A 26,996-nucleotide genomic window follows, 5' to 3' on the forward strand; every position below is an offset into this window, starting at 1 on the left:
TCTCTATTGACTGCTGCAATGACATGGGGGCAGGGCTAACTTCATGCGGAATGACCAATAGGGGGAACAGAAGGAGGGCATTGCTGTGCACCGCTAGCCGCTTCTTCTTTTTCCACAATAAAAGTAAGTTTTGGAGGTTCCGGTCTGTCCCTGTGACTGTCTGGTTCGTATGTCTAGGTTTTGTCTACTGCCTCCTGCACTATAGTTGCAGTTTCACAGGGTTTCAAGTTTTCACAGGGTTTAATTTCATTTTCATATATGAAAAAAAAAACAAAAAGTTGCAAGTCTTCAGTAGGTGATACCTTTTTTAATGGCTAACTCATAATGATCAGAGATATATCTGAAGAAGAAGCCCAGAGTAAGCTTTGAAACGTCATATTCTGTCATCATTATGAGTTAGCCATTAAAAAAGGTATCACCTACTGAAGACTTGCAAGTTTTTTGTTTTTTTATATTTCATAACCACTGGCTAACACAGTACAAAAACAAACATTTTCCTTATTTCATTTTCATGTCAGTCTGAATTCCCACAGCTCTTCTACATAACTCATCAGGGGTTATGGATCTCTAGTCAGGGCTGCTGTCTCTAAGTTTGTTCCTAATGTGATCCTTTACCCCTTGCATAAAGGCTTCTACTATTAGTGAGTTTCTCACTGTGTCTGGGAAGTCATCATATCCAAGGTCAGAAGCTCTTAAACTTAGGTCACCAAATAACTCCTCTACACTTTGTTGAGGACCCTGTCTGAGGACGGTAAGGGATAATCCCTGAACTTTAGCTTTCTCTTTACACCACTTCTTTATGTCTCTACAAAACACAGTGCCACTGTCCTTAGTCTTAGGATCGTTTTGAAAAACTTTGATTTGATTTGAAAAAAGTGGCATGTGAGCGTCAATGTCTATCCATGTACTGTCACCCACTTTTGTTTTGACTAAGGGTATTAAGTCAGCATAAGTTGATCCATAAGTGTCTTTTATGGATTTTAGTTGTCTTTGAAATGCCATGTGTCAGGTAACTGTGTGGATTAGGGTCATCTGCTTAGAAGGAGTCCAGGGGCGATATTCACTATATGAGGCCAGGGTAGTTGTCTGTGCACCTGAAGCAGACCCTGTTGAATCCATTCCATCTACTCCAGCAGCAGCAGCGGCAGTATTTTTAGGATAAAACTCCAAGAAACTCACTGTGTACCAGTCACTGCAAAGGGACTATACCATGGCCACCTACCTGGAGAGAATATGCCACCCCAAACACAAACAGACCCTGAGCCGGTATAGACTGAGCGCCCACAACCTGGAGATGGAGACGGGGCGACACAGGCAAACGTACAATCCATGGGAGAACAGACTGTGCCAGCACTATGACCAGGGAGCCCTAGAAGACGAGGCCCATTTCCTGCTACACTGCACCAAATTCTCAGCTGTGAGGGCCATCTACTACCAAAGACTCTCTGCCCACATCCCAGACTTCATATCTGCAGACGAGAAGAGGAAACTCTACATCCTACTGGGAGAATGTAGAGGCCACTATGGAGATCGCTGCCCAATACGTGTCCAGCTGTCACCAAACAAGAGGAAGATGAGACTCCACGGACTGTTAGGCCGGTTCACACGGAGTATTCTGGCTCGTCATTTGGTACGTAGACGCCACGGGAGGATTTGCGGGCCGTATACACTCTCATTGTTTTCAATGGGAGCCGGTACCGTACTCGCGGCACTATTTTGCAGCCGTGATTTTGCGGCGGCCGCAAAATAGCGCCGCATGTACCGGCTCCCATTGAAAACAATGGGAGCGTATACGGCCCGCAAATCCTCCCGCGGCGTCTATGTACCAAATGACGAGCCAGAATACTCCGTGTGAACCCGGCCTTATACCCCAAACCACCCAGTTGAGACTGGTTTTCAGGACTATGTACATTTTGAGATTTCTATAGGATTTGTTTTAACTTCAATAAACAAGATAGAGACAATGTTTGACATGTTTGTCCAAAAGCTAGTGAACTTTATACTGAACAACATCTTACACTGAAATAGAGCATATAGCACAAAATGGCTTATATAAAGATATATAATTGTATTTAACTCCTCACAGTTCCCAACACAAATTTTGCTCTATATAGACGCTGTGGTATTCCTTTGCCCAAAACTCCAACTGGAAACTCCTGTGGGCGGATGCTGTTAGTAGACCTAAGACCTTCCACTTCATTCTTTAAAGGGATTCAATCATTAAAAAGCAATTTTTTGTTCCTAACATGTAGGAATAGTCTTAAGAAAGGCTATTCTTCTTCTACCTTTAGATGTCTTCTCCACGCCTCTGTAGAAATCCTGGTCTTCTTCTATATGCAAATGAGTTCTCTTGCAGCACTGGGGGTGGTCCTCAGCGCTCAAACAGCATGAGAGTGATTCATTAACATAAGATTACTGTGTGGGAATTAGCAGTGATAGTGCTTTCTTGAATTTGGATCATTATTAAGTTCTTGTGACACCAACATTTTGACGGTAGGTTCACTCTAGCGTTTGGGTACACCGTGCAAGATTCTGCTTAAAATCAGATTTCAGTATAAAATCAGCAGAAACCCAACAGACTCCATTATAGTCTATGGGGTCCGTGAGTTTCCGCATGTAACTGCTTTTCAAGTGGATACGGTTTCCATTTTTCCAGTTCCTAAGTGGACCTGATGGAAACTGAACGCTAGTGTGAACCTGTATTCACACGATGTTATTGTGAAAGTGCTTTAATCTTTTGTTATGAACAGTTTTTTTCTGCTTATAGTTTCAACATTAAATGAGCTTTATTTTGCCGTAGATTCCATATCAAGAGCTTGGTGGAAAGACTCTATGTATGTCCATATATGATTTTGATCGATTTTCTAAACATGATATCATCGGAGAAGTGAAGGTCCCAATGAACACAGTAGACCTTGGACAGCCAATTGAAGAGTGGAGAGACTTGCAGAGTGCAGAAAAGGAAGAGGTTTGTAAAATTTGAAAAAATAGATCCAATACTTTGACTCTACAAATATTTCACTTGTTTTTTTTTACCATTGAGACATGAAAATGAAAAATTACTTTTTTTACAATAAAATGTCACTTTAGCCCTACATTTTTCATGTTCATTAGACCCCTCAAGAAATGTATCAAGAGTTGAGCACTTTGATCACATGGGTGTTATGCAGAATTTGCACTGGAAAACTCATGTATGAGCATGCATTGGGACAAAACTGTTTTTTGGAGGGCAGAATTTGATGCAATGATGTAATGCGTTTCAAGAAATTCAGGAATACATTGTCTCATTTGCAGAGCCCCCAAGGTGTCAGAACAATGAAAATTCCCATATGATGCCATTTTGTAAACTATGCTCCTAAAGAAATTTATCAAGAGGTATATTGAGTACTTTGACCCTACAAGTATTGCACAGAATTGGGCCAGGAATTTTTCTATGAAATGTTGCTTTAACACCAATTTTTGCATTGCCACAAGGGGTTAAAAGAGAAAATGCACCCCACAATTTGTTAAGAATTTTTTCACAACTACAGAAATATCCCACATGCAGATGTAAAATGAAGTATGGGCGCACATTGGGACAGAACAGTTTTTGGAGGGTAGAATTTGGTCTAATAGTTTTTATTTGCAGAGCCCCCGAGGTGTCAGAACAATGAAAACTACCAACGAATGTACCAAATTTGTAAACTAGACCCTTCAAGAAATTTATCAAGGCATATAGTGAGCATTAGAACCCCACAGATGATTCACTGAATTGAACAGTAAATTTGGAACATGACATATTTTCAAATAAAGTGTGACTTTAACCCCTTCACAACCACCCACTGTATATAAACATCGGCGTGGCTTGGGCTCTGTGCCACATCGACGTTTCTAAACTGACTCTGCTAAAATGGGGATCGGGTCTCCCCAAGGGTCAGGAGCTCCGTGGACACAGCGCTAATAGCTGCTGGGGTCCACGTAGACATGATCGGGACCTGATAGATTCAGGTCCCGATCATGTAGCGGACATGTCAGGGAAAGTTTGTTGGAGTAACAATCTTTCCCTGACATTAGATGCCGCCCGCAGGTAGATGATCCCGAGGGCGGCATCGGGAGCAAGTGTTAGCTATATCTGATAGCTAACACCCTGCTCTGTAACCTCCGGTCAATGCTGAGCTCCGAACGGAGGTTTCACTGCTGCATCCAAGGGGTTCCGTGATGTTTGATGTCCCCTGGGCACTCTCCGCGGCGAGATCGGGGGGTGCCCAAAAGTATCTTCTGCAGCCTGGGGTCCCCAATACCTGGTTGATTCTGCCAGGTAATGAGGAATCCAGCCGATGCGTCTGTATCAGCTGGCTTCCTCCATAGACTGCAATACACTGTATTGCAAGTCTATTGTATAGAACCAGCGATCCTCTCTGATCGCTGGTTCTAGTGTTCTTACAGGACAAATAAAAAATGTAAAAAAAAGAAGTAAAAAAATAAAGAGTGTAAAAATTTATATATATATATATATATATATATATATATATATATATATATATATATATAACTCAAATTCTGTAGTAGTCTGCTCTATACAAATCCACAGTTCTCACCGGATTTGGCTGAAATTTGGCATGCCCCCTCTCACCCACTTGAGCAGAAAACTGTGCACATTACATCTTGCTAGCGTCCCCCCGTCATGAGATTGGGACCGCTAAATGTAGGCCCTATGGATATAATGGGGAAAAGTTAAAGTGAAAGCGCTGAGGGGAAAACAACAGTTGTGACTGACAGGGACGGATTATAGCAACGGCGCCAAAGAGTCGCAGCTAAAGGGGCCACACCACCACACACACACTTCACAAACACCATATAAACATCACACAGATATCACACATACACCAACCCACAAGCACAACACCACACAAATGCCAGAACAGACAACACAAACACCAGACCACTCTAGACACACACAAGACCAACACCATCCCACAAATACCACACACACACACGCATGGACCACAAATGCTCGCAAAGACACTCAGATGGATGCACACTACACACATGGACAATTATCGCACGCATGGCCACTTGCTCTGTGCACGCAGAAACACATGGATCACACGCGCACATACAGGCATACATATACACGGACCACACACATGGATCACACGTGTGCACACACACACAAATACGCACATGCACATGCATACATATACACTGAACACACATGTATACATACAAATGGATCACACGCATGCACACACACACACATACATGCGCACACGCACACACATATACACAGACTACACACCTGCATGCACACCCACATACATACACATGGATCAGACACACACACACATACATGCGCACATACACGCATACATATACACAAATATACAGGGACCACACACATGCATGCACACACGCATACATACACATGGATCACACGTGTGCAAACACACACAAATATACACACGCACGTGCACACACATGCATACATATACACTGACCAAACACGTATACATATACATGGATCACACACATGAACACACATACATTTGTGCACGCACACACACATATACACGGACTACAGATGTGCATGCACACCCGCATACATACACATGGATCACACACGCGCGGACACACACACACACACATATACACGGACCATACACACATGCATGCACACACGCATACATACACTAGGATCAAAAACATGTACACGCTCTCATGCACTGACAAAACATGTCTGGTATCTTTACTGGCTGCTTGCACACTGCAGTATTTTTCACAGGCCTCTGGGCCATGGATTTGGTGGTTCTATAGACTTCTTTGCGCATAAAGCTGTGAATTTTGCAGGCTCCATTGAAGTATATGGAGATGTAGAATCCACGATCCAGAGACACAGTGTTACAGTAGTGTGCAAGCAGCCTTACTGAGCAGCCATATTGGTCAGACGAAAACTACTTCATAGTAAGATTGTCATTATTGTTTACTATACAGAGAGCTTTCATCGCTGAAGCCCTACTATAGATAGTTGTGTAACTGTAAACCAATTTTACTCTTTTGTCTGTGAACTACTTATAAATTACACTGGAGGGAGGGGGAAGGGTTGCACTATGTTGTTAACTGGGTGTAAATCAGTGGCATAACTAGGAATGGCGGGGCCCCCTGGCGAACTTTTGACATGGCCCCCCCCTTCCCGATGCTGAAGACCCTGACCGACCCGCCAACATTCCTGCGCCACTATTATACCCCATAGTGGCCGCTGCCAGGATCAGTAAGTAAATAGGACCCGTTACTGCCTGGAGTAACTCCAGCCAGTAACGGCCTATTAAAAAAAATAAAAGAAACTGCAGCAGTAGAAGCAGTCGCTGGGCCCCCTAATGTCCTGGGCCCTGTGGCAGCCGCTACTGCTGCTACCCTGGTAGTTACACCCCTGGTGTAAATGTTTTATATGTTTGTGTAAGGGGCATAAATTTTAATTTTTGATAAAAAGTAGTTCAAAAAATAGTTGTAATAGTTTATACTACATAATATGTATTGAATATATAAAATCAATAAAAATGTTGAAATGAAAAAAAAAGTTGTTCACATCAATGTTACGACAAATTAGTAAAATGCCAAAATAATAAAAATTTTAAGTGGGAAAAAAAGATTTACTGTAGCGCTCTCAAAATGTCAATTTTAGTGTGACACTGATTATTTTACTTTAGCATAACCAATAATTTAACATATTTTCTGCGAGCAAAGCCGCGGGTATTCTACTAGTATAGTTATAAAACCTCAAAAATGACTTTTTCTTATATAAAATGAATTATATAAAAAAAAGCTAAATATTAATAAAAACAATACATATTTGGTATCAACGTGTCCATAACAATGGTACAATAAAACTGAAACAAAATTTAACCTGGACGGTGAATGCCAGAAAAAAAAAAAAAAAACGGACAAAAGCAGTAGAAAATAATGATTTTTCGTCATCTTACCTTAAAAATTTGCTATGAAAAGTGATCAAAAATTCACATGTACCCCCAAATCAGTACAAATACAAAGCACAGGTTGTCCTGCAAAAAATAAGCCGTCAACCAATTCTGTCAACCAAAAATAAAAATGTTACGCATCTCAGAAAATGGGGATGCAAAAATAATTGATCCCAAGTCCCCAAATGGATTTTTGTTCTGCAAAACTAGTAACACAAAAAACAATATAAATGAGGTATTGCCGTAATTGTACCGACCCACAGAATAATGGTTACATTTTACTTATGCTGTACACTGTGCAAAAAAAAAAAAAAATGTAAAGGTAAAACACAATACCAGAAATTATAGGCATTTAGCAGATTTAGAGCTTACGAGGGAAAATAAACCAGTACTACCCCCAGAGTGACCCCTCTGGGGATATAGTAGGGAATTTGGTGTTCCCAATGCACTCCGCACAACTTACATATCTACAGTGTTGGCCAAAAGTATTGGCACCCCTGCAATTCTGTCAGATAATACTCTTTTTCTTCCAGAAAATGATTGCAAGCACAAACTCTTTGGTATTAATATCTTCATTTATTTTGCTTGCAATGAAAAAACACAAAAGAGAATGAAAAAAAAGTCAAATCATTGATCATTTACACAAAACTCTAAAAATGGGCCAGACAAAAGTATTGGCACCCTCAGCCTAATACTTGGTAGCACAACCTTTAGACAAAATAACTGCGAACAACCGCTTCCGGTAACCATCAATGAGTTTCTTACAATGCTCTGCTGGAATTTTAGACCATTCTTCTTTGGCAAACTGCTCCAGGTCCCTGAGATTTGAAGGGTGCCTTCTCCAAATTGCCATTTTGAGATCTCTCCACAGGTGTTCTATGGGATTCAGGTCTGAACTCATTGCTGGCCACTTTAGAAGTCTCCAGTGCTTTCTCTCAAACAATTTTCTAGTGCTTTTTGAAGTGTGTTTTGGGTCATTGTCCTGCTGGAAGACCCATGACCTCTGAGGGAGACCCAGTTTTCTCACACTGGGCCCTACATTATGCTGCAAAATTTGTTGGTAGTCTTCAGACTTCATAATGCCATGCACACGTTCAAGCAGTCCAGTGCCAGAGGCAGCAAAGCAACCCCAAAGCATCAGGGAACCTCCGCCATGTTTGACTGTAGGGACCGTGTTCTTTTCTTTAAAGGCCTCTTTTTTCCCCCTGTAAACTCTATGTTGATGCCTTTTCCCAAAAAGCTCTACTTTTGCCTCATCTGACCAGAGAACATTTTTCCAAAACGTTTTTGGCTTTCTCAGGTAAGTTTTGGCAAACTTCAGCCTGGCTTTTTTATGTCTCTGGGTAAGAAATGGGGTCTTCCTGGGTATCCTACCATACAGTCCCTTTTTATTCAGACGCCGGCGGATAGTACGGGTTGACACTGTTGTACCCTCGGACTGCAGGGCAGTTTGAACTTGTTTGGATGTTAGTCGAGGTTCTTTATTAGAGATGAGCGAACAGTAAAATATTCAATATTCATTATTCGTTTCGAATAGCCGCTCAATATTCGACTATTCGATCGAATATCGAACCCTATTATAGTCTATGGGGAAAAATGCTTTGTTTCAGGGGAACCCACCATTCAACTCAGGAGGGTCACCAAGTCCAGTATGACACCTCAGCAAATGATGCCAACACCTCTGCAATGCAACTGGGACAGCAGGGGAAGCATGCCTGGGGGCATCTAACAAGCCCAAGTCACAGTTTTACCCCACCATCACAGTCTATCAACTACACACTTTCTATACTCAAAAAAACCTCTATCAAAGTGGGAAAATACCTCGAAACCTTCTTTGTCACATATATAGCAAGAAGTAACTGCTGTGGATTCCTGCTATTTTGTGGGGGACACCCCAGAGAAAAGCTGTTTGTCAGGTATATAGCAAGAAGTAACTGCTGTGGATTCCTGCTATTTTGTGGGGGACACCCCAGAGAAAAGCTGTTTGTCACGTATATAGCAAGAAGTAACTGCTGTGGATTCCTGCTATTTTGTTGGGGACTCCCCAGAGAAAAGCTGTTTCTCTCCCTATCTCTGACAGCAAAAATGGCGAATATGGCGATGGCCATTCTTATAAATGGGAGGTCACATGTTTTCGGCGGCCAATGGGTTTTTTCAATTTTTTTCACTGCCTCCATTGTCGTAGTTCCTGTCCCACCTCCCCTGCACAGTTATTGGCGCAAAAACACGCTAGGAAAGGTGGGAGGGGATACATATTTTTACTGCATATGCCGCATGATATTCGATTGGGAACGAATACCTCGAACGGCCTGATATTCGATCGAATACCTATTCGATGAAACGGTATTCGCTCATCTCTATTCTTTATCCACCATCCACACAATCTTGCGTTGAAATCTCTCCTCAATTTTTCTTTTCCTACCACATCTAGGGAGGTTAGCCACAGTGCCATGGGCTTTAAACTTATTGATGACACTGTGCACGGCAGACACAGGAACATTCAGGTCTTTGGAGATGGACTTGTAGCCTTGAGATTGCTCATGCTTCCTCACAATTTTGCTTCTCAAGTCCTCAGACAGTTCTTTGGTCTTCTTTCTTTTCTCCATGCTCAATGTGGTACACACAAGGACACAGGACAGAGGTTGAGTCAACTTTAATCCGTTTCAACTGGCTGCAAGTGTGATTTAGCTATTGCCACCACCTGTTAGGTGCCTCAGGTAAGTAACAGGTGCTGTTAATTACACAAATTAGAGAAGCATCACATGATTTTTCAAACCGTGCAAATACTTTTGTCCACCCTCTTCTTTATGTTTGGTGTGGAATTATATCGAATTTGGCTTTTTGACAATTCTTTTTGTGGTTTTCCATTGAAGACAAATTAAATGAAGATAATAATACCAAAGAATTTGTGATTGCAATCATTTTCTGGAAGAGTATTATCTGACAGAATTGCAGGGGTGACAATACTTTTGGCTAACACAGTACTATTCACCATCCGCTGTGCAGTCACGTTTAGGATACTAATGCTCACTACACCCCTTGATAAGTTCTTTGAGGGGTGCAGTTTTTAAAATGGGGTCATTCTCTAAGCGATCCCACTTTACTGGTACTTTAGAGGCTCTGCAAACATGACATGGGCAACCAGATACCAAACATCTGAAAATGTGCTCCAAAAACCAAAATAGCGCTCCTTCCCTTTTGTGCCCAGCTGTGCCCAAACATCCATTTCTACCCACATATGACATTAAATATATTATCCTGGGTACACCAGTGTCATACATGTGGGCATACACTGCCATTTGGGTACACGGCAGGGTTCAAATGTATGTGCTTTTGGACAGCTGATTTAGATTATTGGTTTTTGGACGCCATGTTAGACGCCAATATTAGAGACTCTAATATTTCCCTTACAAAATTGGGTCACTTCTTGAAGAATTCCAAATTACTGGCACCTCCAGGGATCTAAAAAAAAACCCAATATGGCGTCTGGAAACCCTTCCAAATCTGTACAACCAAAAGCTAAAAAGCCCACTGCTCCTTCCATTCTGAGCCCTGCTGTGTGCCCAAGCATCAGTTTACACCCACATATATAACTTATTTCTACCCAGGATAGCCCACTAAATAGTTTTAGGAGTGAATGTCTCTGATGACACAAAGTGGGTACAACATTTTGGGCACTGAAATGGCATATTTCTTTAAAAATTTAAATCTTCATATTCTACATTAATTTTTGGGAAGCACTCTTAGGCTCAAAATGATAATACCCCTTGATGAACTCCTTAAAGAGTGTAGTTTCTAAAATGGGGTCACTTTTGAGGGGTTTCCATTTGTCAGGGTCTGGGGTTGCTAGGTGGGGTGGCATAGACACACAAGTCCAGTTTCTTTGGTCCAAAACAAAGGTAGAGTTTATTTTCACTCAAAATGGTAGTGCAGCAACAAAAGAAAACAATACAAAAATAAATACCTGCCCGGCTAGGCTCTAAACTAAACATAGAATAGGTTACCTCACCTAGAATAACAGAAATCAAAAGTCAGTAGAATCATTCAGGACACAGCTCCAAAAATATGACCTCTCTGTTGGCTCTCAAGCCAAGCTCTGCCCAAGCCTCTCTTGATAAGCAGACTCTCTGCAGCTGAGTCACTGCCGAAACATCCCCAAAGTGTGGACTGGAGGGGGTTGGAATAACAGGTCCCACTACCAACCTACCTGCCATTCCTAAAAATCCAGCCCAGTAACCAGAACTCTGAAATAACCCTCAACAGACAATAGTTATCTTTCTGAAGTTTTCTCATCTCACTCACCTTAGTAGTCTGGGTGAGATGTACACCCCCTCCATTAATGACATTACATTACATTAGCCATCAGCTTACACATTGTATTGGTTCTTTAGGGACTCTGGAAATGAGACATGACACCTCAAAACTATTCGAGGAAAATCTGCCCTCCAAAACCAAAATGCACTCTTCCCATTCTGAGCCCCGCCATGTACCCATACAGCAGATTATGACCACATATGGGTTAATGCTGCATTCAGGAAAAATTGTGTAACAAACTTTGGGAGGCTTTTCTCATTTATCCTCTTGTAAAAAATAAAAAAAAAATGACTTATTGAAAAAAACTAATTTTTCATTTTCACGTCCCAATGTTAATAGAATCTGTGAAAAAGCTGTAGGGTCAAACTACTCATTACATCCCGTGATATGTTCTGTGAGGGGTGTAGTTTCCAAAATGGGTTACATTTGAAGGTTCCCATTGTACTGGCACCCAAAATCTAATCCAGTGAACTCTTCCCTCCAAAAGCCAAATAGCCCTCTTTCCATTCCAAGCTCCACCATATACCCATAGAGTACATTATAACCACATATAGGGTATTGCCACGTTCATGAGCAATTGTTTAAGAAACTGTGGGGTGCTTTCTCTCCTTTTACCTCTTATGAAAATGAAAAATTTGGTGAAAAAGTGACATCCTATTAATTTTTTATTTACACATTCCAATATTAATAAAATCTGTGAAAAGGCTGCTGGGTCAAAATGCTCACTGTACCTCTTGATGAATTCTGTGAGGGGTGTAGTTTCCAAAATGGGGCCACATTGGCGAGGGGGGGGGTTCCTTTATACTGGTACTTTAGGGGCTCTGCAAATGAGACATGGCACCTGAAAACTTTTCCAGCGAAATCTTTTTTTCAAACCCTCAGTGTCGCTCCTTCCCTTCCATGCGCTGCCGTATGCCCAAAAATCAGTTTACACCCTCATGTGGGGTACCATATATACTCGAGTATAAGCCGACTCGAATATAAGCCGAGGCCCCTAATCTTACCACAAAATACTGGGAAAACTTATTGACTCGAGTATAAGCCTAGGGGGAAATGCAGCAACTACTGGAAAATTTCAAAAATTAAAATGGTCAGAGTTTTTGGGTGCAGTAGTTGCTGGGTGCTGGGAAACAGGAGGGGGTGTTTTAGTTGTCTGTCTGCCCCTTCCCTGAGCTTGAGGACTGCTTTTTCTTCCCCCACTTGGAATTCAATCTGGCTGAATATAGGGTATCTGCAGTGCTCCTATTAACCCCTTCCTGACAGAACCGGAGCACTGCAGATACCCTATATTCAGTAGACCGGGCACTTTCAGACACAGGGATACCTAATGTGTATGTGTTTTACTGTAACTATCTACTTTTGTATGTATTCTAGGGAAAGGAGTGAATTAGAACTTTTATTTTTAAATTTTTTAAAAATCTTCTATTTTATGGGAGATTCTATACATTAATAATGTGGCTGGTCATAGACCCCCCCCCTAACAAAAAAAAAAAAAAAAAAGTATTTTTTTTTTTTTGCTGACTTGAGTATAAGCCGAGGGGGGCTTTTTCAGCACAAAACTGGGCTGAAAAATTCGGCTTATACTCGAGTATATATTTCTGTGCTCAGGAGAAATTGCACAACAAACTGTGAGATACATTTTCTCCTTTAACCCTATGTGATTGTGTTCATTTTAGGGCTAAATGAATGTTTTATTGAAAAAAAAAGAAAAAAAAGAAATGTTTAAATTTCACCTCCATATCGTTCTAATATCTGCGACATACTTAAAGGATTAACAAACTTCCCAAATGCTGTTTTGCATTATTTGAGGTATTCAGTTTTGAAAATGGAGTGATTTTTGGGAGTTTCCAATATATAGGCTTTTATAATCTCCATCAGAACTGAAGTGGTTCCTAAAAAATTAGTATGGGAAATTTTCTTATAAATCTGGAAAATCGCTGTTACACTTTTAAGCTTTATAATGTCCAAAATACTTTTAAGGACAATTAAAAGATGATACCAATATAAAGCAGAGATATGGTAGACAATATTTATTCATGTATTTGTGTGATATGATTGTCTGTTTGAAAAGCAGAGCATTTCACATTTTGAAAATTTAGATTTTTTCCAAATTTCCAACAAAATATTTTTTTATAAATAAAAATATTGATCAATATTTACCACTAACGTGAAGTACAATGTGTCACGAGAAAACTTTCTCAAAATCACTTGTATAAGTTAAAGCGTATCAAAGTTATTACCACATAAAGTGACACAGATTTGAAAAATGAGGTCTGGTCATGAAGGTCTTTTAGGCTTGGTCTTGAAGGGGTTAAACCTTTTTTTTTTTTAATTTCCACAAGGGGCTAAAGTAGAAAATGCACCCCCAGTTTGCTAAGTAATTTCTCCCTACTACGAAAATGACCCACATGTGGCTGTAAACTGATGTATTGACACAGAAGTTATATAATAATTTCTATGATGATATGGACACTTCTCTAGAAGCAAAAAAAAAAAGTGTTACACAGGATTTTTAAGCATCATCTCTGCTTTGAAATAATTTGCTTTTCTTTTTTTTTTCTTCTAGCCTGAGAAACTTGGAGATATTTGTATTTCCCTGCGATATGTTCCAACTGCTGGAAAACTGACTGTCTGCATTCTAGAAGCAAAAAACTTGAAAAAGATGGATGTGGGTGGTTTGTCAGGTGAGATGTATCCCATGTACCATGCTTAATTTTTGCTTTTTCTTTACTGACCTTCAGATACTGTGTCCCATATACGTTATAAAGACATATGTATGCTTGAATATTTATGGTACGTAGTTTTTTTAGGCTAAGTCCCCACACTGCAGAAACACAGGGTTTATTTTGTTGCAGATTTTGCTACCTTTTTTTTGAGCTAAGAATGGCTACAAAAGGAATGGGAGATATATGTAAAATACTTATACGTCTACCGCTCACCCACAGAATTTTCAACAAAAACAGCTGCATTATCGCAACATGGTATTGTTAAGAGGTTTTCCGAGACTAAGTTATTGAAGACATGTTCCTATGAAAATCCACTGACCTGTGGGTGTCCCATTTGCCTACCTAAGGATAGGCGATCAGTGGAAAACCCCTTTAACTCCTTCCCGACATCCACTGTAATAGTACAGCGTTGCCGGCAAGGACTTCCTGAAGACCGCCATAGTACTTTGGCGGCAGCATGATGTGCACACAGAAACACACATAGATCAGATAAAAACCAAAATGTTACCAATAAAATAATAAACACAGGCCGTCCCACTAAAAATAAGCCCTCAACCAGCTCTGTCAACAGAAAAATAAAAATGTTATGCCTTTCAGAAGATAGCAAACCCCATTATAGTCTATGGGAAAAAAATGCTTTGTTTCAGGGGAACCCACAATTCGACTCAGGAGGGTCACCAGGTCCACTATGACACCCCAGGAAATGATGCCAACACCCTGAAATGCAACTGGGACAGCAGGGGAAGCATGTCTGGGGGCATCTAACATGCCCAAGTACCTGTATTATGTCAGGATCCCTGTCAGCTTGCGATATGCGGGAGCTGACTTTTTCCCATAGGAAATGTATTGATCAGCGTTGATTGGCCGAATGCCATACAGTGTACAGCATTCGGCCAATCAACACTGCTTCTACTGGAGGATCGTCTGTGAGGAGGCGGAGTCTAAGATTGGTCCACAGCAGTCTCCATTCTGGTCCGATCTCATATGTAGCAGTGTTGAGCACACTGCTCTGCTACACCTGAGATGTAGCAGCGTTGAGCGCACGTTGAGCTCTGCTACACCCTCAGATGCAGCAGAGCTGAGTGTGTGCTGAACCCTGCTACATCTCAGATGTAGCAGAACTGGCTGTGACTGGAGTATAAGACATGATGTAACAGCAGAATAGTGACTGCAGCTCTAGAGGTGACTGGAGTATAAGACATAATGTAACAGCAGAAGAGTGACTGCAGCTCTAGAGGTGACTGGACTATAAGACATAATGTAACAGAAGAATAGTGACTGCAGCTATGGATGTGACTGGAGTATAAGACATAATGTAACAGCAGAATAGTGACTGCAGCTCTGGATGTGACTGGAGTATAAGGGTGCGCTCACACGGAGTAACGTGCCGCGTGATGTGAGACTATGCGCGCCGTAAAAGCTCCCATTGATTTCAATAGTGACTGCAGCTCTAGAGGTGACTGAAGTATAAGACATGATGTACAGCAGAATAGTGACTGCAGCTCTGGATGTGACTGGAGTATAAATGATGATGTAACAGCAGAATAGTGACTGCAGCTCTAGAGGTGACTGGAGTATAAGACATGATGTAACAGCAGAATAGTGAGTCCTAACTTCTAATAAATAACATTAAAAAATAGTCCTGCTATAAAATAAAATAACCAACATGGACCGGTAGATATCGATATAAAGGTAAAGTGATAGTGTGAAGGATCTCGCCTCGCCAAAGCCACTTTGACCCAGCCTCTGGCCTACCAGGCCTTGCCACAGGCAAAACTGCGATCACCTTCTTACCTTTGCCGTCCGCTCTCAACCTGAGAGAGGGACCGGGTCTTATAGGATAATATGAGACGAACTTTTTAAAGTTTTAAATTTATTAACTCAAGAAGGTCGATACTAGACAACCAACATACATAGAGATATATGCTAGTGGATACAAGCTTATATGGTTACAGAAAGGTATGTTACAGTGCAGTAAGATAAAAAGAATAAAAGATTAGAAACAGAATTATAATATCCAGTTGGATCTCCGGAGTTCAACTCATGAAATCCAGGGCACAGTCCTTTAGAGTCAGAATTAATTAGAGTCCATAAGTAATCCTTAGGTGGTAAGGGTTTGACTACGCCATTAGCAGAATAGTCCAGGGTGCATGGTATCTCTATAGGCAATAGAGACCTTAGTCCAAGGGATTAGTTTCCACAGCATCACAGAACTTCATGACACATCCCAGCAGTCCAGGAAGAATAACACAAGCCTGGGATCTTGTCATGTGTGACAATATATCTCCACTCAGCCCCCTCCCACGATGAGGTCATCAAGGTGAGCAGCTCTCCCCCCTCACCTTGTACCAGTATGACTATATACGCCCATAACGCTTTGCAAATGTCCTGTGCAGTCAGGTTGTCTGCTAAAAGATGATAGCAAGGCTCTCAGTCCACTGATCCCAGACACCCCCTACTAAGAATAACGAAGTTAGCACAAGCATGATAATGCCGTGCCCAGGTTGAGACAGAGGGATGAGTCAAGCTACCTCCAGGGAGGAATTAGGCTTGGACAATTGGACACTATCTCTGGCATCTTGCTAATCAGGTCGAGTAAATTAACAAGGCAAAAAGGAAATATATCTGAGAAGACAGTGAAAAAAAACATAATAGTATATCCATAAGGCAAGGCACAGCGGCCTCCAAGAAAATTAAACCACACCTACTCACCACTTAAGATGAAGCCGGATAACACTGATACGGAAGGTTTTGTTGTTTTGAAGTGAATAGGTGTATCGGAATGGTTTTTTTTTCCCAGATTCCGAAAATGACCTTCAAAATTCCCTATCACGTCAGGTTTTTTCACAAATGATGGAAATGTGAAAATTAAAAAAACATAATTTTTTAATTACATTGATATATGACAATGTTTGTATCTTGTGAACATCTTATCTGGAGGGACGGAATGATTGTGTAAGGGATAGATAAACATAAATACATACTCAAACAAGATATTAAGCACTATATACCAAAAAATTATTTTTGGTATATAGTGTATATAAAACTTAATGAAAGACAATTACACGTCATCTGACAGACTTTATTCAGAATATTGTAAATACATTTTTTTTATGTAAAAAAAATAAAAATAATGTAAAATATTCTGAATAAAGTCTGTCAGAAGACGCGTAATTGTCTTTTATTAAGTTTTATATATTATTATTTTTTGGTATATAGTGCTTAATATCTTGTTTGAGTCAATCAAGGCTTTGTCGGCACTGTGTGAACTTTTGATTGTATAAGTTTCCGCTAAACTTGTTTGAATAAATACAACAATGGAAATGCAACTTATTTATCTGTATGAAAAAGCGGAGAATGAGAGAATGTTATCTTGGCACGGCAGTATGACTTATACCTCACGCCATCACTCCCTTCTTTCTATTGGTCACGTGGCGCCATTCTGGGGAGATCTAGTCAGCGCGAAGAAGGGACTGGTCGCGTTCGGTTGTTTCTTTGTGGTGTGTGCTTCACGTGGTTGTGTTAATCATCCAGACATATTCTGCTACATATGTGGCTGTTAAACGACAGAAAAAAAACGAAGGCAAAATATTACGCCTTTCGTAAAAAATGCTTATTTCCAATACTTCGGGATTAAACTAGCAGATCAGGACAAAGTTTGGTCGCCTCACAAAGTGTGCCGTGCATGTGTGGAGGGGTTGAGGAACTGGAAAAGTGGGAAAAGGGCATCAATTTCATTCGGTGTACCCATGGTGTAGAGTGAGCCAAAAAATCACAGTGATGACTGCTATTTCTGCACAGTGAAAATCGTGGGCCATACCAGAACCAGTAAGTGTAACATTGTGTATCCCAATATCCCATCTGCCATAAGACCAGTGCCCCATAGCGAATACATCCCTGTGCCATCCCCGTCCAATGTCAAGCCCTCAACAGACACCGATTCACACGGTGATACAAGTGATGGGACGTACCAACAGTATGTTAGGTATATTTGCTTTTAAATATGTATTTATGTTTATCTATTCCTTACACAATCATTCCATCCCTCCGGAGAACATTTTCACACTTTACAAACGTTGTCATATAGCAATGTCATTAAAAAATTAAATTTTTTTTCAATTTTCACAGTTCCATCAATTTTGAAAAAACCTGACGTGATATGGAAATTTGAAGATCATTTTCAGAATCTGCAGAAAAAATCCATTCAGATACACCTGTTCATTTGAAAACAACAGAAAAAAGTTGAAAAATTGCGTATCAGTGTAATAGGAGGACATATAACGTGTTTTGCCAGCCAGACCAAAAGTGAGAGAAGCCCCAAAACAATGATAGGCTATACAATACAAGGACAGTAAGGATAAAGAAGTACAAAAATACACTAGACAGGGTGTGATTCTATATATGACCCTACAGGTCTAGCTCAGGGACATTGCTCTAAAATAAGGCCACCCTAAAAGCCACCCCCCCACACACACACACATGAAGCAAGTACCCAGATAGTGAGTAATAAGTGAGAAATGTAAAAACAAACAATTGAGCATGCTAACCCAGGCATGCATTGCAAAAATCCAGCTCTTCTATTGCAGGCTATGCAATAGAATCCATTGAGTGACAGATCGCTGTCATGACAACGCGATCCTGGCCCCGGAGCTTGCCCATGCGCCATAAGAAAAATGGCGCCTCGGTCAGCTTTGACTGGGGGCTTTAGCGTTGGGTGTCTACTATATAAAACAGTAGACTCCCGGCGGCTATGGTGGCCGCCTGGCTCATATGAGTTTCCTGTTGAGTTTTTCATCACATTTTTGCTCGAGTTTCTCATGTGCAATAAAGGTAATTAAAAGGCTATGTTGAAAATCCTAAGGAATTATGATTTCTTTGCTATTTAGGCCAGGGCCCCACGGGCTGGAAACGCCACAGCATTTTACAGTAAATGCAAAGTGGATGGGATTCATGCGAATCCCAAGCCCACTTTGCGGAAAAAATCACAGTGCGAACACGCTGCAATTTCCAAAACCGTTGCAGTTTTGAAAATTGCAGCATGTCAATTATATCCGTGGAAATGCCGGCGACTTTCCCATAGATATAATTGTAACAGAAAGTTCGTGGAGGAAAACTCAGTGAATTTTCTGTTCAAAGCACTGCAGGAAGAAACTCAATGCATTCACACCGCAGTTGTTCCCTGTAAGGGAATTGCTAGGACAGCAATTCCCAGTAACTGTTTAAACCCTGGGATGGGGCACAAGAGACAGTGAGCCCTAAGCTGAAGCCCCCCACTTTCCCTTCCTATAGCCAGACCCTATCCTAGGTAATAGGCGACAACCACGAAGACAGTCCCTCCCTGAATACGTGAAACACAAAACGCAGACAAGACAAACAACAACAAAGGGAGGTCAGCTAGCCAGGGTTCGTTAACAGTAGAGCGATGCAGTGCCAAATCAGAGTCCAAAAGAATTGTCAGTAGGGAAGCAGAGGTCAAGGATTAGAATACAAGTGATTTAACAGCAAGAGATACCAGAAAGCACGAGGCAATAACCGGCACCAGAGTGACTGTGAGCCAAGACTAAATAGGGGAGGAAGAACCCGCCCTGAACCTGATAGGAAGTAAAGCTGTCAATCACAGGCAAGATAAATTCAAACACTTAATGGACCGAGGCAATATTGGCAGAAGACGGGTGTGGTGCAAATGCAATCACAGAACTAGAGCTGAGTTCACACAGTGCGGCTAAAAATTTAAGCAGATTATCAAACTGCACACGCCTCCTGCGTTGCAGCACGCGAGCAGAGGGCGGCGCAGAGGCCCGAACAAGCAGAGATGTTACATTCCCATAGTGCTTTAGCGCGGCGGTTCCGGCACATGTGACCTTAGCCTCAACCAAGCAAAACAGTGAGTTTTGTCTGCAAATTTTGATGCTTTTCCGTGGCGTTTCTGCGGAGTTTCCGCAACGCATTTATCATGCTGCATTTTTGCTGCGGTTTTCACACTCTCCATAGAAATCTATGGAGGGAAAAACTCAGCGTTTCCGCAATTATAATTGACATGCTGACATGGAGGCGAAGGCAACAGCCGTTTCAAGCCAACTACGAGGGTGAATGGACAAGCCTAACATGGACATATGTTAGGCTTGAGAAAGCGCCCATAGTTGGCTTGAAACGGCTTTTGCTTTCGCCTCCATGTCATCCCTCCCTCCCTGAATGTTTTTATACATGTACCGAATAAAGGACTGTTTTTAAACTAAGACATTTTATATCTGGGTGAGTGCTCCCCGTTTATTTCTTCTATTTCTTGATTATACGTCCACTTTTGTTCACTCACGAGATGTAGAGCACCACGCCATAATAGATGTCTAATAAGGAAATCTTCTAATATAGTCATCACTTCCACTGAGCAGTTAATGTAAACTATGGCTGAACTACTTTTCTTGTTTTGTTTGATCTCAATATGTTTGTTCACATAATTTGTACTATGTTAAATGGTGCCATTTAAATTTAACCCTTATCCTACAAAAGCAAGTCTATGGATATTTCGACAAAGAAATAACCTAGTTAAGGTTTTTGGAAGATTGAGAGGATAAAATGAAATGACAAAAATATGACAGTACAATATGAATATACTGCGCAAGTTTAGCATGCGGGCTACAAAATATAAGGTTTCTGCAGCTATAGCAGTAGAAGACAAAATGAGTGTAAGAACTTGCAGATACTTTTTATTCAAAGGGAAAATTATCTTTAACCTTGTTTTTCATATTACATTTTAGATCCATATGTAAAGATTCACCTTATGCAAAATGGGAAACGACTCAAAAAGAAGAAAACAACAGTGAAGAAGAAGACCCTGAACCCATACTTCAATGAGTCTTTTAGTTTTGAGATTCCATTTGAACAAATCCAGGTATAATAACATATGCTTCGAAAGAAAACATAACAAAAGTTGTCATGGTTTCTTAGATGCATATTATTTTTCATGTAATGAAAACGATGTCCTCGTGTCTTCTATCCATGTAGGAAACAGAAATGCTTAGTTAGATCCAAACCCTATTTTAGCCCAGGTTTTTGTCAAAAAAAGGTCCTAATTTAGCCTAATATCTCATACAGTCAGGAGATTATGGATCTCTCCTGTATAATAGAGGTTTTGTGTAAATATGGGTATGGAACTCTCCCTCCAGTGTATATAGTAATGCTCATTCACAGTGACTCTTCCACATTCTGGGGATTTTATCACTCCTTAACCACTTCCGGACCGCCCATAGACTATATACGTCCGGGAAGTGGTTGTCTAGTTCTGCCAGGACGTACCTGTACGTCCATCAGAACACAGCAGCTGCACGGAGATCGTGTAGCTGCTTTCACTAGGAGCCGGCTGTAACTTCAGGGCAGATTTATTACCTCCCCTGCCTTCTCAATCGCTGTGTATCGCTGTGTACACAGCTATGGACGCAGCCATAAATCAGCTGCCCTCTGACCCGGCAGACACGTGATCCGCTGGAAGCAGTGTCCTGCCAGAGCTGCTGGGTCCTACAGTGTATACAGTGTGCAGGAGTCTGTATTCCTCCTGTAACTGAGGTTAAATGTAGCAGCCCCAGTTATAGGAGAAATCAGCCTCAAGTACAAAAAAAAAAGTGATCAGATGTCCCCAAAGGTCTCTTATCACCTTATGGGGACACAATCTGGGGAAAAAATAAAATAAAAATATAATAAATTTAAAAAAAAAAAAAGTAAATAAAATAATAATAAAAAATAAATAAATAATACGCTAATAAAACGCCGTTATTAAAGGTTATAGCCCCGCCCCCGACGACACCATACAAAATAAAAATTACCGTAACGGAGAGGAAAAACTATTTTATAAAGTTTTTCAGTGATACTTTCTGTTATTAAATTTAAAAAAAAATTATAAATTGAAAACCAGACACAATTTCCCTCCTATTTTGTTTATATTTTCCTGGATATAAAAAAAATTAAAACACATTTGAAAATAAAAATAAAGCGCTATGTGTCCCCGAAAAAAGACGCAAAAATTAGTTGACTAAGACATACGAGAAAAATTTTACAGACCTCAAAACCGCACATACATAATAAACCTAAAATGTGTCTGGTCCTGGACCACAAATTGGCCCGGTACTGAAGTGGTTAAGGAGAGATCACCTTCACAGGTGTATGGTGACTTACAAAAGCCTTTTTTGCTCCTATGGGGCAGCTGAAGGGCCTGTGATGTCATCATAGGTCCTCAAACAACACAATATGCACAATACTGCCTGTCTCTGCCATAATGAACACAATTGAATTTGCTAACCTGATAAATGGGAGAACAAAAGACGAGTCCAGAAATGCAAGCAGCTCCTCTCCTCTATCTTATTTTAAATTAGATTTTTATTGAAGAAGAAAATTTTTCAATATATAAAACTGAAACAAACAAAAGAAAAACCAACAAAGATCCAAACAGCAAAGTGATGTGTACGGGGTCATTACTTTGGATCACAAGTATAGTCAAGTATACAAAGACCAGGGAGTCGAATACAAAAACGATGCCTAGACATCACATACTATGATAATACAAAAGTAGCTAGGGAAGACAGAAGCTTCATGAAAAGAAACAAAAGCAAGAAGAACAAAAGAGAGAAACAAGAAAGAAAAGGGTAAGTATAACAGGACAGAAGAGAACAGACAAACCAAACATAACCAAAAACAGTATACCTGAGTACAATGCCAAAGATACATAGAATACAGCAAATGTAGAAAATAAAGCCACCTGGAATCACAGAACAGTTAGCAATTAACTATTTAAGGGGTCCCCGCGGGACTACCCTGAGGCAGTAAGGGAGAAGTTGTCTCACTAGTCTCCTTATACGAGATCCAAAGGGACCATCGGGTATGGACCTTGGTGTAAGTGTGATTTTTTATTGGCCAGCATACGTTCTAGAGTACACGCTAGATCAACATGATGGAGTAACTCAGCTACGGTCAAACAAAGAGCAGACTTCCACTGATGAGCAATTATAGCCCAAGCTGCTAGCACAATCTGTCCTAGAACAACCTGCATCCCGGAGGGGAAACTACCAGTGAAAAGTATGAAAGCATAGGATAGCATAGTATGAAAACATAGTATAGTATAGCATAGCATAGTATGAAAACATAGGGTAAGACCAGGGGAGGGACGTATATCTAGACCAGCTATCGTGGACATGAATTGAAATACAGCTGTCCAAAAGGCAAAAATTGGAGGGCATTCCCACCATAAATGTATGAAGGAACCCACGTGCCCGCATCCTCGCCAACACAGTTTTGAACAGGAGGGATCTATATGCGCTAATTGACTCGGGGTCCTATACCATCGCAGCATTATTTTCAAGGCTGTTTCCCAATGAGCCGCACCCCTAGAAATTCGTTTGACAAACCCAGTCGCATCATACCAGTCCGACAGAGGAATAACTCTGGCAAGATCCGTTTCCCAGCGGAGCAGATGAAAAGGTTTAACCTGCTCAGCAGGAACAGAAAGAAAGTTGTAAAATGCGGACAACCCCCCTTTAGCAGGCAAGGATCGATTCCACAGCTTTAAAGCTAATCTGGGAAAGGTCAGTCTATAGGGCTCATAGGTTTGAAAAAAAATTACGCAGTTGTAAATATTTTAAAAAGTCCGTCTTAGGTAGATGGAACTCATCCTGCAGCATAGAGAACAATTTAAGCCCATTCTCAGAATATAGATGGGCCACTTTATATAGGCCTCTAGAAACCCACCCACGAAGTTGCAGCTGAAGGAGGAAAGAAGTCATGTACAGTAGGGGCAACCTCGATAATGGAGCTAGATCCTCTCTGGAAGTGTGCGACAGAAAATAGTGCCCTCTCCTCTATCTGAGAGCAGGGAGGTAGGTCACCTGGTGTAGACATAGGAATAGCTAGAAACACAGGCTGGCTCCCGTGCACTTAGCCCCTCCTCCCTCCCCCTGAGAGCAGGCAGATACATCACTTGACTTTTGAGCAGATAATTCAAGGGCTGTGTCAACAATGAATTGAATAAAGTAAGATAGTGGACAAACAAAGCAGTGTTGCTGATGCAGGATATTTAGGAAAAGTCTTACATCCACATTAACAAGCAGTATAGATAGGATCCTTGTGATAGGACAACCCCTTAAGGAAACCACATATTTCCTATTGCAATTAATATATTGGTGTATAGTATAGGATTAATCTTTAGAAAAGGAGACAAAGTCCTTACCAGTTTGCATCATATTGCAACATGTACAAATATCATGGCAGCATTTAAATGACTCTCCATGGAGTAACCATCTCCGGGGAGGGCCATGATGCTTTTATTTTCACTGCATCCTAAAAAAAACCCTGTACAATAAAACTAAACCATTAGTTAACCAACTGTAACATCTTTGCCCATCCGGGCTTTGGCGTCATCATCCGGCCGCAGCAGGAGATGTGTTCGGTTGTGATTTATTCCGTTGGTTTCTTCCTGCACTGTCTGAACACTGCCCTATTCTTTCACCTTGATAATTGATTTTCCACCACACCCGTCTCCTTCACCTTCAGTTTTCTCTGCTCCTCTAATGGTTAATCTGGCCTTGACCTGTGATTGACAGCCTGCCTTCCTGTCAATTCCATGGGCGGGTTCTTTCTCCCTATTTAGCCTTGGCTCTCATTCACACCAGTGCTTGCTATTGCCTTGTGCAGACCTGCTCCTTACTGTCACTATTTTTGCTTGCATTCTTATTCTTGACCTCTGGCTTTCCCTACTGACTATTCTTTGGACTCCAATTTGGCACTGCATCGCTCGACTGTTACTGACCCTAGGCTAACTGACCTCTCTTTGTTGTTGTCCGTCTTGTCTCCGTTTTGTGTTTCACATATACAGGAAGGGACCATGTTCCTGGTTGCCACCTATTACGTAGGATAGGGCCTGGCAATAGGAAGGGACAGTTGGGGGCTTTAGCTTAGGGCTCACTGTCTCTTGTGTCCCGTTCCAGGGTTCAACAGCTACTGGGGAATTGCTGTCCTAGCAATTCCCTAACACCCACACTGTGAACAAAAAAAAATGGAAAAAAAGCTAGTACTGACAATATTTTGCCATCTCTCCTCACAAAATATGGAATAAAAAGTGATCAAAAAAGTCATATATATGCAAAAATGATATTAATTGAAATTACAGCTTGCCCCACAAAAAGATAAGCCTTCTTGAAATTCCATTAATAGAAAAATTAAATTGTTACACCTCTCAGATGTGACTAAAAAAGCTGTTTATTTTGATCTAATTTCCATGTATTTTGGTGTGCTGAAAACAAATAATATATTGTAAAAACACCTAGACGGCAGGATTTGCCACATAATGCAAAGACTGTCTTCAGATTTATCAAATTATTTTTGATTTTTGGTGATTTTTTATATTATGGGTTTTTAATCAAATTTAAAGTCCAAATTACTATTAATTAATTCACTTAAGTGTATTTAAGATATAAAATGCCTAAAACCTTAACTCTCAAAGAAAAAGAACAAGCTGGGTACACCACATATAAATGATATTGACGAAGCAATTTGTAAAATCACTTCCAAGAGATGGAGAATGCTTCAAATACTTGGTCAACAAAACAAGCTCTCACATGGCTACCTACCAGAAAAATTTTAAGGGATTCTACCACTAAATAGCTATTTTTTCTGCTTTAGATGTCGGAATAACGTTTAGAAAGGCTATCTTACCTTTAGACATGGTCTCCACGGCACCGTTCCTTTGAAATTCTGGTTTTTACCGGTATGCTAATGAGTTCTCTCGCAGCAATGGGGGCAGGCCCCAGTGCTCAAACGGCGATGGGGGCACCCCCACTGCTGCCCGAGTACTCTCTCCAGCGACGCCTCCTTCTTCAGCTGCATCCTCCCCTTCTCTCGTCTTCCTTCCAACAATGTAGGCAGTGAAAAAAATTGGAAAAAGGAATTGGCGGCCGGAAACAGATAACCTCCAATTTAGATGAATGGTGGATTTACCATTCGATTAATTTGGGACTGTGAAGTATATGAACGTGAGACAGGGACAGATCTACAGGCAGGGTTAGCTAGGGATAACCTTTATTTAGGGGGGAATGTCAGTCACCTAGCTCTTTGGGGCTCTATCTTGTCGGGATCCCTGTCAGCTTGCGATATGCGCGAGCTGACTTTTTCCCATAGGAATGCATTGGCCAGCGTTGATTGGCCGAGTGCCCCTACACTGGCCAATCAACGCTGGTCAATGCATTTCTGTAGTGAGATATAGCAGGCCCGAGCGGTTAGCCTGGCTACTCCAGACACCGGAGATGAAAGAGCTCTGCACTACACCCAACCATCCCTCCAGCTACTCCTCCTGTACTAACACGACTAGCTCAGCTTGGCTATTCCTTAGTACTACTAACACGCTCCGCTCGGCTATTCCTTAGTGTAATAGCCGATTTGAGCGTGTTAGTAGTACTAAGGAATAGCCCAGCTGAGTGTTTTAGTACTACTTGGTCCACTTGGTTCACTTGGTCCACTCTGCTAAGCCCCACCTTCTCTATAATAATAGTCGGGGAGATGGGGGCAGGCCGCTCTGAAAACCGGGACCATGGATCGAAGTGGACCAAGAGCAAAGAGCTGCAGGTAAGGAGGGGAGAGGAGGTTAATCACTACACAGCGTGGGGTACATGCTGTGTAGTGAATAGAATATTCATTACAATCCCAGCTCTGCTTAATCAACAAACAGTAGGGTCTGATACTACAAACTCAGCTCGGCTACACGGATAAACTGAGCGTGTAGTGTCCGATACTACAAACTCAGCTCGGCTATACCGATAAACTGAGCGTGTAGTGTCCGATACTACAAACTCAGCTCGGTTATACCGATAAACTGAGCGTGCAGTGTCCGATACTACAAACTCAGCTTGACTATACTGATAAACTGAGCGTGTAGTGTCCGATGCTACAAACTCAGCCGGCTATACCGATAAACTGAGCGTGTAGTGTCCAATGTAGTTGAGCTGAATGTGTAGGAGATGTAGATGTAGGA

The 26,996-nt window shown here is 41.2% G+C and overlaps 1 protein-coding gene across 1 annotated transcript in view; it reads left to right on the top strand.

Annotated features, from left to right (window-relative positions):
• The window catches only part of LOC142194074 (synaptotagmin-2-like), a 135,405-nt gene extending 111,862 nt beyond the window's left edge, over nt 1-23,543 (top strand). The window contains exons 6-9 of the mRNA XM_075263100.1: nt 2,801-2,968; nt 13,831-13,948; nt 20,746-20,879; nt 23,325-23,543. Coding sequence (XP_075119201.1) covers nt 2,801-2,968; nt 13,831-13,948; nt 20,746-20,879; nt 23,325-23,543 — 639 coding nt within the window. The remainder of the gene's footprint in view (nt 1-2,800; nt 2,969-13,830; nt 13,949-20,745; nt 20,880-23,324) is intronic.
• Nucleotides 23,544-26,996: the final 3,453 nt, after the last annotated feature.

Source organism: Leptodactylus fuscus, chromosome 2 (assembly GCF_031893055.1).
Source record: "Leptodactylus fuscus isolate aLepFus1 chromosome 2, aLepFus1.hap2, whole genome shotgun sequence".
Lineage (NCBI taxonomy): Eukaryota > Metazoa > Chordata > Amphibia > Anura > Leptodactylidae > Leptodactylus > Leptodactylus fuscus.